General features: G+C 36.4%; 1 protein-coding gene across 1 annotated transcript in view; it reads left to right on the plus strand.

The window, feature by feature from the left end:
• The first annotated feature begins 5,352 nt into the window (after positions 1 to 5,352).
• Positions 5,353 to 16,365, plus strand: part of LOC127435168 (receptor-type tyrosine-protein phosphatase O-like) — a 53,060-nt gene continuing 42,047 nt past the window's right edge. Inside the window, exon 1 of the mRNA XM_051688404.1 lies at positions 5,353 to 5,643. Within this exon, the coding sequence (XP_051544364.1) occupies positions 5,599 to 5,643 (45 nt within the window). The 5' untranslated portion in view covers positions 5,353 to 5,598. The remainder of the gene's footprint in view (positions 5,644 to 16,365) is intronic.

Genomic DNA, 16,365 nt, shown 5'->3' on the forward strand with positions numbered 1-16,365 from the left:
AGTCACCAAGTCTTGTACTGCTCAGATAAAGGAAACCAATTTTATTAAATGAGGAAGAATTTATATCGGTCAAAAATGACCGAATACCATAGGATGGTTAAGAATTATTCTTGTGTTTCTTCATATTTCCTTTCTCTAATCAAAATGTTTCCAACAAAACATGTTCTTGGGAATATTGTTTTTATTGGTAGTTTGTCTTTACTGTGTCCTCAGTGCCTTTAAATAACAAAAGACAATTTCTTAATGACATCATCCTCCAGGAAGTGACATCAGCTTTGGAGGTAAGACAACAGTACAAACATCAGTAAGTGTTATCATTATGTGATGTTTTGCATTATTAGTTGGTTTGTCTCACTGGAAAGCATTTCGTCCTTTTTGATCAAATGACACATATCTGTATAATAATGTCAATGTTTCAAAAGATGATTAACCCTTAAATGCATAATTTGGGTCTTTAGTGACCCAAAAATCATCCATTTTTGGAGTTGTGCCCAAACCGCTTCAGTATTCCTCAATCTATCTCTTATAAAGTAGAACACAAAAATTGCAAATAAATAACTAAATTGTATAATGTTTTAAGTACCAATAGTGTTTAGGGTCATTAGAGACCTGAGATATGTAATAGTGTTGCACTTCCATGAATTCTAATTTTTATGATTATTTCATATCTATATAAGTTTACTATCACATGTTATCTATTTCTTTGTTTATTACAAGACAAATGAGTACTATATTCATACAAATAACTACTATATCATGTTGATTTTCTGTGTGAAAATGGTGAATAATCAGTATTTCATGCGTGTACACATACATAATATACATGTTATTTCTTACTCAAGGTGGTGCTGATGTTTCACTGATTGACTTGATTCATATCTGACATTAATATTTGATGAAGAAACAACATGGAAGTAAACTATAGCAAGTGTAACACATTATTGTCATTTGGGTTTACTACTGAAATTATGCCTATTTAAACTCAATAAGTGCTTGAGAAAATACATATGTGTAGATTGTGTGTAGATTATGTGTATATTATGTGTAGATTATGAATAGATATATATAGATTATGTGTAGATTATGTGTAGTTTATGTGTTATGTGTAGATTATGTGTATTTTATGTGTAGATTATGTGTAGTTTATGTGTAGATTATGTGTAGATTATGTGTAGGTTATGTGTAGTTTATGTGTAGATTATGTGTAGGTTATGTGTAGATTATGTGTAGTTTATGTGTACTTTGTGTTATATGTACATTATGTGTAGTTTATGTGTAGTTTATGTGTAGATAATGTGTAGATTATGTGTAGTTTATATGTAGTTTGTGTTATATGTACATTATGTGTAGTTTATGTGTAGTTTATGTGTAGATTATGTGTAGGTTATGTGTAGATTATGAATAGATATATATAGAATATGTGTAGATTATGTGTAGATTATGTGTAGTTTATGTGTTATGTGTAGATTATGTGTATTTTATGTGTAGATTATGTGTAGTTTATGTGTAGTTTGTGTTATATGTACATTATGTGTAGATTATGTGTAGTTTATGTGTAGATTATGTGTAGTTTATGTGTAGGTTATGTGTAGTTTATTTGTAGTTTATGTGTAGATTATGTGTAGATTATGTGTAGATTATGTGTAGTTTATGTGTAGGTTATGTGTAGTTTATGTGTAGTTTATGTGTAGGTTATATGTACATTATGTGTAGTTTATGTGTAGGTTATGTGTAGTTTATTTGTAGTTTATGTGTAGATTATGTGTAGATTATGTGTAGTTTATGTGTAGGTTATATGTACATTATGTGTAGTTTATGTATAGGTTATGTGTAGTTTATTTGTAGTTTATGTGTAGATTCTGTGTAGATTATGTGTAGTTTATGTAGGTTATGTGTAGATTATGTGTAGATTATGTGTAGATTATGTGTAGATATATATAGATTATGTGTCGATTATGTGTAGTTTATGCGTTATGTGTAGATTATGTGTATTTTATGTGTAGATTATGTGTAGTTTATGTGTAGTTTACGTGTAGATTATGTGTATTTTATGTGTAGATTATGTGTAGTTTATGTGTAGTTTGTGTTATATGTAGATTATGTGTAGTTTATGTGTAGATTATGTGTAGATTATGTGTAGATTATGTGTAGTTTATGTGTAGATTATGTGTAGATTATGTGTAGGTTATGTGTAGATTATGTGTAGTTTATGTGTAGTTTGTGTGTAGATTATGTGTAGTTTATATGTAGTTTGTGTTATATGTACATTATGTGTAGATTATGTGTCGTTTATGTGTAGATTATGTGTAGATTATGTGTCGTTTATGTGTAGTTTGTGTTATATGTACATTATGTGTAGATTATGTGTAGTTTATGTGTAGATTATGTGTAGATTATGTGTAGTTTATATGTAGTTTGTGTTATATGTACATTATGTGTAGATTATGTGTAGTTTATGTGTAGATTATGTGTAGATTATGTGTAGTTTATATGTAGTTTGTGTTATATGTACATTATGTGTAGTTTATGTGTAGTTTATGTGTAGATTATGTGTAGATTATGTGTAGTTTATATGTAGTTTGTGTTATATGTACATTATGTGTAGTTTATGTGTAGATTATGTGTAGTTTATGTGTAGTTTATGTGTAGATTATGTGTAGGTTATGTGTAGTTTATGTGTAGGTTATGTGTAGTTTATGTGTAGATTATGTGTAGTTTATGTGTAGGTTATGTGTAGATTATGTGTAGGTTATGTGTAGGTTATGTGTAGATTATGTGTAGTTTATGTGTAGGTTATATGTAGATTATGTGTAGATTATATGTAGATTATGTGTAGGTTACGTGTAGATTATGTGTAGTTTATGTGTAGTTTGTGTTATATGTACATTATGTGTAGTTTATGTGTAGTTTATGTGTAGATTATGTGTAGGTTATGTGTAGATTATGTGTAGTTTATGTGTAGGTTTATGTGTAGATTATGTGTAGGTTATGTGTAGATTATGTGTAGTTTATGTGTAGGTTATGTGTAGATTATGTGTAGTTTATGTGTAGATTATGTGTAGATTATGTGTAGTTTATGTGTAGATTATGTGTAGTTTATGTGTAGTTTGTGTACATTATGTGTAGTTTGTGTAGTTTATGTGTAGTTTATGTGTAGATTATGTGTAGTTTATGTGTAGTTTGTGTACATTATGTGTAGTTTGTGTAGTTTATGTGTAGTTTATGTGTAGATTATGTGTAGATTATGTGTAGTTTATGTGTAGTTTATTTGTAGATTATGTGTATTTTATGTGTAAATTATGTGTAGATTATGTGTAGGTTATGTGTAGTTTATGTGTAGTTTATGTGTAGTTTATGTGTAGATTATGTGTAGATTATGTGTAGATTATGTGTAGATTATGTGTAGTTTATGTGTAGTTTATGTGTAGATTATGTAGTTTATGTGTAGATTATGTGCCAGTTGCATCTAATGAACTTTCAGTGTGAAATTAATGAGTTTTGTTCTAGATATGTCCTGATTTGTTGCATTATCTCTTTGATATATTCAGAATATCTAAATATATCAAAATACATTTTATTTTATTATTTTCTAATTGTCTTGAAAATATTTTGCGAATTTTTCACTATCTGGGCATTTTGAAGATCCATTTTAGGAAGATACAAACGTGCCGGGTCTCTAAAGACCCGAATGATGAAATTCCCATGCATTTAAGCGTTAAATAGAATCTAAATGGGATTTAAATTGCCACTCTCATGTTAACTGTTTTAAGTAAGTCGTTAATGTTCTACGTCATTGATATGTTAAGATGTAGATCAACTGAGGGCAACACACACCCATAATACTAAACACAATTGATTTACTGCAGCTGAAACACAACTAGTTTATATTAATATTTTGTATCTATTAATTACAATTAAATAATCTTAAAATTTAGTTTAAATGTTTAATCCTCCAGTAACATAAGTATCAATCACCAGCGTCATTATTCGCTCCACACTCGTGATTCATGTGTACTCATATGATAAGTGTGTATATGTGTATATTTGTCACCAAGACAAATTCCTTGTATGTGTAAGCACACTTGGCAATAAAGCTCATTCTGATTCTGATATGTTATGTGTTGCTGTAGACTGAAGCTGATCAGCCAATCACAGAGCAGCTTTTATCTAAGGAATAAAAGAGAGAGCTTTAATGTGACTGGTCAGCAGCTCTAAATCTCCTCTGTTGCTGGTAAGAGTCATCAGTCAACATCTGTCTCTCTACACCACCTGTCTGTCTGTCTGTCTGTCTGTCTGTCTGTCTGTCTCATAGTGTGCACATGAAGCTATAGTGCAACAGTACAACTCAATCTAATTTAATCTAACTGTTATTAGAGCTAAACACATTCCTTTATGTCAAAACTTCTGTTGATATAACACATGAGATTTGTATTCCCTGAACTCACATTAGAACAGAACCTCAATATTGCACAAAATGATGCTTTTTAATGTAAATTTACTGCTAGTAAAATGCAACAGAGCTCTGATCTCTTCAGTGATTCAGTCAAATCAAAAAGTATTTTACAGACAGACATTTTATTGATTCTGTGTGGGAAATGGGTCTTAAAAAACCCCCATAATTAAACACTAAATCACAAAAGGAAGCTAAACGTTTTTGGGAAAGTTGCAGAGAAAAGGATCAATTAAAGAGAAAGTGAAAAACAATCTATAGTATAATATATATATTAAAATATATTATATATATAGGGTTGGGAAGGTTACTTTTGAAATGTATTCCACTACAGATTACAGAATACATGCTGTACTATGTAATTTGTAACGTACTCCGTTACATTACTCAAGGTCAGTAACGTGGTAATCTAAATACTTTTTAATGTAACTGTATTGTGATTACCAATGATTAGAATAGTAACTGTAGTGGAATACAGTTACTAATATTTTGTATATAAATATATATTATATACAATTAATTGAACCACTCAATAACTTTAGTCAATGTATACATATTAATATCTGAGAAATATCAGGGCATGATCATGTTTGAGATATAATGATGATGTACAGCAGTGAGATTCAGTTGTCTTGTGTTCAGAGATTCAGGGCGGGGCGACAGACGGCTGCGTCTCAAACACCTGCTGAGCTGCCTAGATAGTGCACAGCGTGTTTATGCACTACAGGCGCGCGCTGCACTGTTTGGCGTCAAGTACGCGTTTCGGTTCACTAAAGTAGCGGTTTTGTGGTATCACAAACGAAACTGTGCTGATGCCTAAAAATGCTGCACTCGCTTGTGCTGCCTAGGTAGGGAGCACACTGTGATTTGAGTCGCAGCCCGAGGGACAGAAACCCGCTGCTGCACTTCAGAAGACCCTCCGTGTGTGTCTCCATCATTAAACCATCCGCAGAGCAGAACCACAGATCCACTGACCCGGAGCCGCCTCAGATGGACGGAACACACGCGCTCTGACACTCATCATCCGTTCATGCATTGATTCATTGATGTTCGGTTCGGTTCGGAGGTCTGATCTCTGTCCGGTGACTCGCTATTGTTCGGATGTGCGACAGTGAGAATCAAAGAGTCCGATTGATTCCCGAGCGAACATGATTTTATTCCCCATCTTCATCATCTTCATCATCATCATCCAGGTGCGTTTAATTCTCTTTCGATCAGTGTGTGGTCTGCGTGTGAATGTGAATCTTTCGAAGAAATTGAGCTTGAATTACACGCATTTATGAATGCATCTGAACAGTGAATGAGTTCACAGATGGATTTTCTTCTTTCACAGTGTGTGTGTGTGTGTGTGTGTGTGTGTGTGTGTGTGTGTGTTTGATTGTGATACAGCAGAATGAACTGATGTGAGTTAAAAGATGCGATCTGTTCCAATATTCCTGCAGGCGAATCTGGGTCATACATTTCGGTGTGTGTGAGATTGTGTGTGTGTGTGTGTGTGTGAGAGAGATTATGTGTGTTTGTGTGTGTGTGACATTGTGTGTGTGTGTGTGTGAGATTGTGTGTGACATTGTGTGTGTGACGTGTGTGTGTGTGTGACATTGTGTGTGTGTGAGATTATGTGTGTATGTGTGACATTGTGTGTGTGTGTGTGTGTGAGAGATTGTGTGTGTATGTGTTTGTGTGAGATTGTGTGTGTGACATTGTGTGTGTGTGTGTTTGTGTGACATTGTGTGTGTGTGTGTGTGACGTGTGTGTGTGTGTGAGATTTTGTGTGTGTGTGTGTGTTTGAGATTGTATGTGTGACATTGTGTGTGTGTGTGACATTGTGTATGTGTGTGTGTGACATTGTGTGTGTGTGTGTGAGATTTTGTATGTGTTTGTGTGAGATTGTGTGTGTGAGTGTTTGTGTGAGATTGTGTGTGTGAGTGTTTGTGTGTCGCGTGTGTGTGTGAGATTGTGTGTGTGAGATTGTTTGAGTGTGTGTGTGTGTGTGTGAGTGTGTGTGAATGAAAATCCTCTCATTATTTACTCGCCCGCATGCCATCCCAGAAATTAAGATTTCAGCTCTGTAGGTCCATACAATGCAACTGAATGGTGACCAGAACTTTGAAGCTCCAAAAAGCACTTAAAGGCAGCATAAAAATAATCCATAAGACTCCAGTGGATTAATCCATGTCTTCAGAAGTGATATGATTGGTGTGGGTGAGAAACAGATCAATATTTAAGTCCTTTTATACAGTGAATTCTCCTCCCTACCCAGTAGGTGGTGATATGCCAAAAACAAAAGAAAAAGAGAGTGAAAGTGGAGATTTATAGTAAAAAAAAAAAAAAGATTGAAATATTGATCTGTTTCTCACCCACATCTATCATATCACTTCTGAAGACATGGATTAAACCACTGGAGTCTTATGGATTACTTTTATGCTGCCTTTATGTGTTTTTTGGAGCTTCAAAGTTCTGGTCACCATTCACTTGCATTATATGGAACTTCAGATTATTTTTAATAGTTTCACAGTGGCAGATGTTTCGAAGCTGTAGACTGTTGGTTATTGGACGTACAAGAAACAAACAGTGTGATCTCCGAACATCCCATAATACTGTTGAAATGGCGACTGATCTGAAGGCCCCTGATGCCAGACTCATGTAGTGAGTGTTTTATAAAGGTGGCAGAAGCTGTTGGCATTGTGACTGTAGAGTGATTAGTGTCAGTGTTTCTCTTTTAATGTGTTCTGGATAATATGAACTCAACAGCAGAAACAAACAGCTGTGGATTTAACTGGGCTTAAAATATAATGCTCGCTGCGACTGTAGTCTCTATGCTTTAATGTTGCGAGAGCTGCACAGAAGGGGCGAGCGGCTGCAAGACAGACAGTGAGATTTAATTCAGATATTTCTCAGACTTTAATGAACAGCAGTGCTATTCTGAGCTGATATATATGGCTGAACTGTCTGAAAATAGTGCCAAATGTTACTAGTTCTGTGTTTTAAGAACAGCACTATATTTTAGGAGACACAAAATCATTCCTTTTTTTGTTTTGATTTTCTCCCATTTTCTCCCCAATTTGGAATGTCCAATTCCCAATGCGCTCCAAGTCCTCGTGGTGGCATAGTGACTGGCCTCAATCCGGGTGGCGGAGGATGAATCTCAGTTGCCTCCGTGTCTGAGACCGTCAATCCGCGCATCTTATCACGTGGCTTGTTGAACACGTTACCGTGGAGACGTAGCGTGTGTGGAGGCTTCACGCTATTCTCTGCGGCATCCACACACAACTCACCACACGCCCCACTGAGAGCGAGAACCACATTATAGCAACCACGAGGAGGTTACCCCATGTGACTTTACCCTCCCTAGCAACCGGGCCAATTTGGTTGCTTAGGAGACCTGGCTGGAGTCACTCAGCACGCCCTGGATTCAAACTCGTGACTCCAGGTGTGGTAGTCAGCGTCTTTACCACTGAGCTACCCAGACCCCCACATTTGGGACGTCTTTTAATAATTATTTTCAAATACATTTTTTGGCTTGTTCTTGCTAGAGCTGTTATATCACAGTATAAGCAGTTTTGTATCATGGTAACGGTATAGCTTACTACATCACAATATAGGTTTATTATTTTTTTTGCTTGAAAACCAATTGAGACAATGTTTCAATTAGAGGTCGACCGATAGTGAATTTTGCCGATACGATAACTAAGGTGGTGGGAAAGATTTGGTACATAATGTGGGACTTTTAACTATAAACTAGCCCGAAACACTCTGGGGACTCTTATTTTGAAATGACGAAATTGTGAAAAAACTATCCTCAACTATCGGTATAGATTTTTGCCGTTAACTGATAGTTCCAAAAAGCAACTATCGGCACCAATTAATCAGTAACACCGATATATCAATCTACCTTTAGCCTGTATTATTAATAAATATAAATAGATATGAATGAGGAATAAAAAAAAAATTTTGACAACTATGGTCAAAGACAAAGATACAAGACTGTGTACTTACCGTCTTTCATGAGGGAATGAACTACAATCCCATGAAGCATTGCGAGTGATGTCACTGAATAAAAATCAATGGGAATATATAAAACTATTGATTTTAGGTTGTTGATTAGAAGTATAGAAACAATATATTTTAAGTTTATTGCAATATATTACGAAATGTACAAATATAAAAGTAGTTTAAGGGTGAAGAGTCACCGACTCGTCATTCACAGTACGTCCATTGAGTGTGTTGGGCCGTGGCGTTTATGACGCTCCGTGTGTTCGGATAAACGCTGGCACATGAGCACAGGGCCCCTCACAGCGCTTCTGAAGGGTTGGCAGAGACACTCAGTTATCTAGGGAGGGCCCACATGCCACATTTATTGGTTTTGATGGTCCAGAAATGACTGTGACTGAATGAACAAGCAAAATTTAATTGTGCAATCCTAACGTGGATTGTGCGCTTGCAGCCCAGTTTTTCTAGAAACGCAGGACACGGTAAACGCATTCGGATGGGCTCGCGGACAAAATATACTTTGAAGGCTCAGAAATACTTAGTTTCCCGGATGCCGTTCTGTCTCACACAGTCGATCGCTCAGCCTTTCAAAATACACTCTTTTGACTGCGAGCGTAAAAGGACGCGTTCGATTGATGCACGCTACGACTGCTTTGTGATACTCTTTAGAACGGTGAAACAGCAGGCGCGGAATTTGCGTTGCGCATACTGTGCGTAAAATGTGGAAACTCTTGGAATCACGCGGAAAACTGAAATATCAACTATGCTCTTGAAAGGCATGAGCGCTCAACTGTGTGGTAGACGAATCGGCACGCGGAAAAACAAAGTATACCCTCGCATATAGAGGGTGTTTACGTACGATTCAATTTTTGCATTCAAAACTAATTTTTTCATTGAATTTCCAGTAAAAATATCTGTATTGTTATATCATCACCGTGAAAGGAAATTAGTCATACTGCCCACCCCAGCAGTAAATTAATCACCGCTGTAAATGCATTACTGATTGGTTTGTGTTGTGTGTTGTCTGTAGTGTTCGTCACATGACTCAACACTTGAACAAACATCCTGATCTTTATTCTCTCTCCTCAAACACAGAAACTCTTGTATCTCGACTGGAGCCTCTTTAAATCGATTTCTCAAGAGCTGATATTTGCGCTGTTGTAAATGCGTCATGTCTTTGTAGCTCCCCGCGGGGTAAAACACATGTGCATTAGACAATCAAACATTTAGAGTTTCTCAGAGAGCTGTTTAAATGAACTTTATATGACTTTTGACTGCAAAACTCTGTGGGTGAATCTCGTAAAAGAACATGTCCAGTGCGTATTTCACTCCAAAATCAAACAGAAAAAAATATTTTGCTTAAAAAAATATTTTGCTATAATAATAATAATAATAATAATATTAATAGTAATATATATATATATATATATATATATATTGTGGGTTTAATCTTAGTAAAAACTGTACTGTAAAATGAAAAAAAAAATTAAACTGAAAGGTATTATTTTTAAAATGATTTAATTCTGATTTGAATAATAAAATCATTGTATAACATGAATTGTTAACTGTATTACAGTAATGAGAATCACCATTGAGAATACAATAAAACTCTAAATTAAAACGTGCTTAATTGTCATGAAAACTGTACATTTTCATAATGCAACAAATCTTATTGGTTTTAAAAATAGGCTTTATTTTCTTTATGCACAATACAATTTCTTATTTTTACATTAGATTTAAAGGGTGAAAATGACATGTTTCAGTCATTTATAGGTTTTACAGTACAATAACAAATATTTCTTTAAATAAAAGAGTTACAGTTAATCATAAATTACATTAATCCTCTTTTGTGGATCAAACTCATTCTTTAAGTTGTGTTCTGTGAGTTTAAAACTCTGCTGAGTCAGACTCTGGCCAATCAGACACTCCGCTGGAGTGGGCGGATGATTTGATTGGGCAGTTCAGTGCTCTGTGCCCGGACGCAGACCTCCTGGAGTCCAGTGGGAGGAGTTTATCTATGTGTGTGTGTTTGGAGCTGCTCCTCCATTGAGTGTGTCTGCGGGAGTCGGAGCGCTGCCAGCGTGGGCTCTTTGTTGAGTTTCCTGAATGAGCGGGGGTGTGGGCTGTCTTCATGCTGAACTGAACATGCCAGCGTGTTTATTTTTAATTAAATGCCAGAGGACGCTCGCAATTAAAACACCTTAAGCGACTTGTCCAGCCGCAGGAGTGACTTCAGAGTTTGCTGTGACTGCACAATGAACTGTGTGTGTTTGTGTTTGTGCTGAATGAGCTTCATGAAGGCCACAGGAGGTGTCTGTGTGTTCACACTGGACTCTCATTAGTGTGTTACTGTTCAGCTCTTTGTTTTCAAGAGATCTTCAGATTATGAAGAACATTCCAGAACTCACATAGAAGTATTCCTCATCACAATTATCGGTGTCTGGATAGTATGAAAAAGTGGAGAAAATGAACAAAATTGCCAAATGTGAAAGAACAGAGTAATCTCATTACGACGGACTCTAGTTACTTTGTAGATGTTCCGTTCTCTAATTTGAATTTTTCGAAAAACCTACTTTTTCTAACTCCTTTTAGACCGTTGGTCTGTTTTGAATGAAATTTGGCATGCATCACCTAGAGACTCTCGTGACAAAAAGTTATCAAAAGAATTTTGATTCGACTAATTGTTTAGTAGAAATAAGCCAATTAACTGTTTTCATCGTTTTATCCATTGCCATTTTACCGTGTGCTTCGGTTTTTTCCTTTTTTCTACTGTTTCAACTGCGTGTATTTTACCGTGCGCACCAGTTTTCTCAATTTTTTCCTTTCTTTTTTTTCCCGCTTGTCTACATCTCACGTCTCGACTGCTTGCATTAGTTTTTTCCTCTGCGTTTTACACGGTTTAATGCATCAGTCTCAAACCTCTGCTGATCAGGAACCACATCAAACCACATCGATCTCAAACACTCACCGCTCAAGAACAACCATAACAACAACAACAACAACAAACAATTGCGGTAAGTCATGGCATCCGCTCATGTTATTTCTTCCTGCATTACATGCCACATGTTTACTATAGCTTCTTCTGTCAGCAGTGAGGGATTCACATGTGATAAATGCAAGGAATTAGTCAGGCTGATGGAGAAGGTTAATGAGTTAGAGACACGCATCCGAATGCTAGTGGAGGTCAGTGAGAAAGAGAAGCCATAGATACTTTTTCGGATGCTGGTAGATCAGCGAGCAACACACACACTTTGGTTCCGGCTGTAGAGCCCTCGCAGCAGGGCGTTTGGGTGACATCTCGGCGGCATATTCACTCAGCAAAACGACACCACTCTCCCGTTCCAGTTAGGGTTTCCAATTGATTCTCCCCACTCAGTGATGCACCCACTGAGAATCATGTTGAAAGAGCCTTAATAATAGGAGATTAAATTGTAAGGAACGTGGAAATAGAGACTCCAGCCAGCATTGTTAAATGCATTTTGGGGGCTCGAGCATCTGACATCAGATCAAATTTACAAGTGCTGGCTAATGCTAAACATAGATTTTCTAAAATTGTTATTCATGTCGGCACTAATGATGTCCGGCTTCGCCAGTCGGAAATCAATAGAGATAATGTTAAAGAGGTGTGTGAACTTGCAAAACGATGTCAGACACTGTAATATGCTCTGGTCCCCTTCCTGTTCATCATGGTGTCTGGAGAATAGCATTGGATTTATAGGCAATTGGAAGAGTTTTTGGGGTAGACCTGACCTGCTAAAGAGAGACGGACTCCATCCCTCCAGGGAAGGTGCAGCTCTCCTCTCTAGTAATTTGGCTCATAGTCTTAATAGTGATAGTATTTGACTAACTGGGGCCCAGGTCAGGAAGAAGACAAACTGGCTAATCCGAACGTCTGCTAGCTGCCTTGAGACATCACACAGGTCACATAAACTACAACACATAGAGACTGTATCACCTAGATATCCTATAGAGACTGTGTCTGTTCCCTGAACTACCAAAAACAAACCCCTCAGTTAATAATGTAGAAAACATTTGATTAAGGTAAAACTTAAAAGAAAAAAAAAAAAAAGAAAAAAAACAATTGAAGATAAACATCATATAAAGTTAGGGCTACTAAACATTAGATCTCTTTCAACCAAAGCACTAATTGTAAATGAAATTATTGCAGATCATAGTTTGGATGTGCTCTGTTTGACTGAATACCGGATTAAACCGGATGAATATTAGTTTAAATGAATCTACTCCCCCAGGTTATTGTTATAAACATGATTCTCATCTGAAGGGTCGAGGAGGAGGTGTTGCTACAATTTACAGTGAAGTGTTCTGGTGTTACTCAGAGGACAGGATATAAGTTTAAGTCTTTTGAACTAATAATGCTTAATATGACACAGTCAGATATAAATAAAAAATCTCTGTCGACTTTTACCCTTGCTACAGTATATAGATCACCCGGGCCGTATTCTGATTTCCTTGGTGAATTTGCTAATTTTCTATCAGATCTAGTAGTTACTGTAGATAGAGATTTAATTGTTGGTGACTTCAACATTCACGTAGATAATGAAAATGACACATTGGGATTAGCATTTATCAATATTCTCAACTCTCTTGGAGTCAGACAAAATGTGACCGGACCAACTCATTGCCATAACCATACGCTAGATTTAATTCTATCATATGGAGTTGATGTTGATACTATAGAAATTCTACCGCAGAGCGATGACATCTCAGACCATTACCTCGTCTCTTGTTTGCTGCGATCAGCGAATGTTACTCAATCTACACCACGCTATCTTTCAGGTAGAACTATTCTTTCAACCACTAAAGATAGCTTCACTAATAATCTTCCAGATCTATCTCATACACTCAGTAAACCACAAAGTCTAGAAGAACTTGATGTAAAAACAGAACCTATAAATACAGGCTTCTCTAGCACTCTTGATAGTGTTGCCCCCCTTCGATTAAAGAAAATTAAAGAAAGAAGCCCTGCACCGTGATACAATGATCACATTCATGCTCTCAAGAGAGCAACTCGGAAAATGGAGCGCAAGTAGAAGAATACAAAATTAGAGGTATTTAGTTGTGCATGAAGAATTGGTTAGGAATAAAGCATCGACTGAACCAGATATTCTGTCGTGGCACAATAATAATGACTTCATGAATTTCTTTACTGATAAAATTGAAATAATCAGAATTAAAATTGGAACTATGCAATCGTCTATCACAGCACCTCAGAAAACAGTGTCTCATAAGTTTCCTCACGAGCAACTTCAATCCTTCACTGTCATAGGTCATGAAGAGCTAATAAAACTTATCGAAACATCAAAAGTCACAACATGTATGTTAGATCCAATACCAACTAAGCTCTTAAAAGAGGTATTCCCAGTAATCTCAGAACCTCTTCTTAATATTATTAACTCCTCGCTATCCTTAGGACATGTCCCAAGAAACTTTAAAATGTCAGTTAGCAAACCACTTATTAAGAAGCCACAGCTTGATCTTGGAGAATTGGCTAATTATAGACTGATTTCAAATCTCCCTTTTATGTCGAAAATACTAGAAAAGGTAGTGTCCTCACAATTATCTTCATTTCTACAGAGAAATAGTATATATGAACAATTTCAGTCAGGATTTAGACCCCATCACAGTACAGAGACTGCACTTATCAGAGTTATAAATGACTTGCTCTTATCATCTGATCGCGACTGCATTTCTCTTCTAGTGCTTTTAGATCTTAGTGCTGCCTTCGACACCATAGATCATGATATTCTCTTGAATAGGCTGGAGAATTATGTTGGCATTTGTGGACTTGCATTGGAATGGTTTAGGTCCTATTTATCAGACCGCTACCACTTTGTACGTGTAAACGAGGAATTGTCAAATCAAATAAAAGTTAAGTATGGAGTGCCACAGGGATCAGTTTTAGGGCCTCTGCTTTTCTCCTTATATATGCTTTCCCTGGGAGATATTATCAGGAATCATGGAATAAGTTTCCACTGTTATGTCGACGATACCCAATTTTATATTTCTTTGAAACCCGACGAAATTTCACAATTCTCCAAATTAACAGAGTGTATCAATGAAATCAAAGATTGGATGGCCAGAAATTTCCAACTACTCAATTCCGACAAAACAGAGGTACTAATTATTGGACCAAAAACATCTAAAAATAAGCCGCTAAAATATCATTTGTCTCTCGATGGATGTACTGTTACATCATCATCAATCATCGTCATCATCAATCGAAAAACTAATTCATGCGTTCATGATCTCAAGACTAGATTATTGTAATGCATTACTGGGAGGATGTCCAGCGAGATCAATAAATAAACTACAATTGGTTCAAAATGCAGCTGTCAGAGTGCTGACGAGAACCAAGAAATATGATCATATTAGCCCCATTTTATCGTCGTTACATTGGCTACCTGTTAAATTTCGTATTAATTTTACAATTCTGTTAACTGCATACAAAGCTTTGAATGGTCTAGCTCCACAGTACTTAAGTGACCTTCTGACATGCTATATTCCATCACGTTCATTACGATCACAAAACTCTGGCCTGTTAATTGTAACTAGAATATCAAAATCCACAAAAGGAGGTAGATCCTTTTCCTATTTGGCTCCTAAACTATGGAATAGTCTCCCTAACACTGTTCGGGACACAGACACACTCACTCAGTTTAAGTCTAGACTAAAGACTCATATTTAGCCAGACATACACCGAATTTATCCATCAACTCACAATTAGGCTGCTTTAGTTAGGCCTGCCGGAATCAGAAATATTTATCATGATCTAAAACTCTGCAATAAATTGAATGGCATCTACGCTAATATTATTCTATTTGTTTCCCTGTCTCAACCTGATTTATATCATGAGGTCACCAGAACCGGATGGATCCAGCTCTGTTCCTGCTTAGTGTCGGACTCCACTGCTATGTGTCTCTGAGTGATGACGACTAATAGCAGCCGGTGCCAGCCAGACATCACTTCAGTCTGTTACGATGGACTTCAGAGGATGAACTGATGCCAACTCCAACTGTAAGACGTCGAGTACTTCATATGCCACTGCCTGAACCTTGGACTTAGGATGGACCTCACCGAACCTCACCGAAATGACCTGCCGGTTGAACTGAGATGCACCTCATTGATCTCTGCCTGCATCACCTTTGTCTATTGATGGACTACACTCTTATAATGGAATACATAGACTATCATTTAATTGCCAACAAAAGCCTTCATCAACCAACTAACAAAGGACAATGCATCAATGTGAACTTCTGCAGTTAATCCAGGATGAACTTCAAAGATATTAGTCATTAATCTTACAGACTATAGAGCTGTAAAATTAATGTGAATAGCATAGCTCAGATCATCTGCTTTTGGATAGGTTTGATGAGAAATATTTGAGTTCTGACTTTGCAGACTTTTAAATCTGAGCACAGTTTGAGACATTGTTGGGATCTCTGGAGAAACTCTAGAGAAGATAATGTGAGATTACTCAAGCAAGAGTTTCCATTTAATCTCCATTTACTTTTGTTACTATCTAGGAGAAATAGTTGCAATATTAAAAATATTTTCTCTCTTGAATGGGACAACACAATATATAAACACAGCTCAACACAACACGATGCAATGAAAAACAACAAAAATCAACAAAACAGCACAAGAATCCTCAACCACCACTGCACACAGTAATATACATTACAACTAATCTCAATTCAGCTCAACTCAATACATCTGTGTTAAAAGCTCAAATAAACTTGCATCTGTGTCAGTATTCAGTAGTGATTTGCAGTTCCTCTTACACACAAACCTGCAGGATCTGCATCTTCAGGCTTTGCCAGATCTTTGTTCAGTATGAGACACAAAAGCACTCAGATTAAAACTAAGATTATTAGTGTGACTTCACTTTACCAGGATTAAAGCAG

The sequence above is a fragment of the Myxocyprinus asiaticus genome, chromosome 45 (assembly GCF_019703515.2).
Source record: "Myxocyprinus asiaticus isolate MX2 ecotype Aquarium Trade chromosome 45, UBuf_Myxa_2, whole genome shotgun sequence".
Lineage (NCBI taxonomy): Eukaryota > Metazoa > Chordata > Actinopteri > Cypriniformes > Catostomidae > Myxocyprinus > Myxocyprinus asiaticus.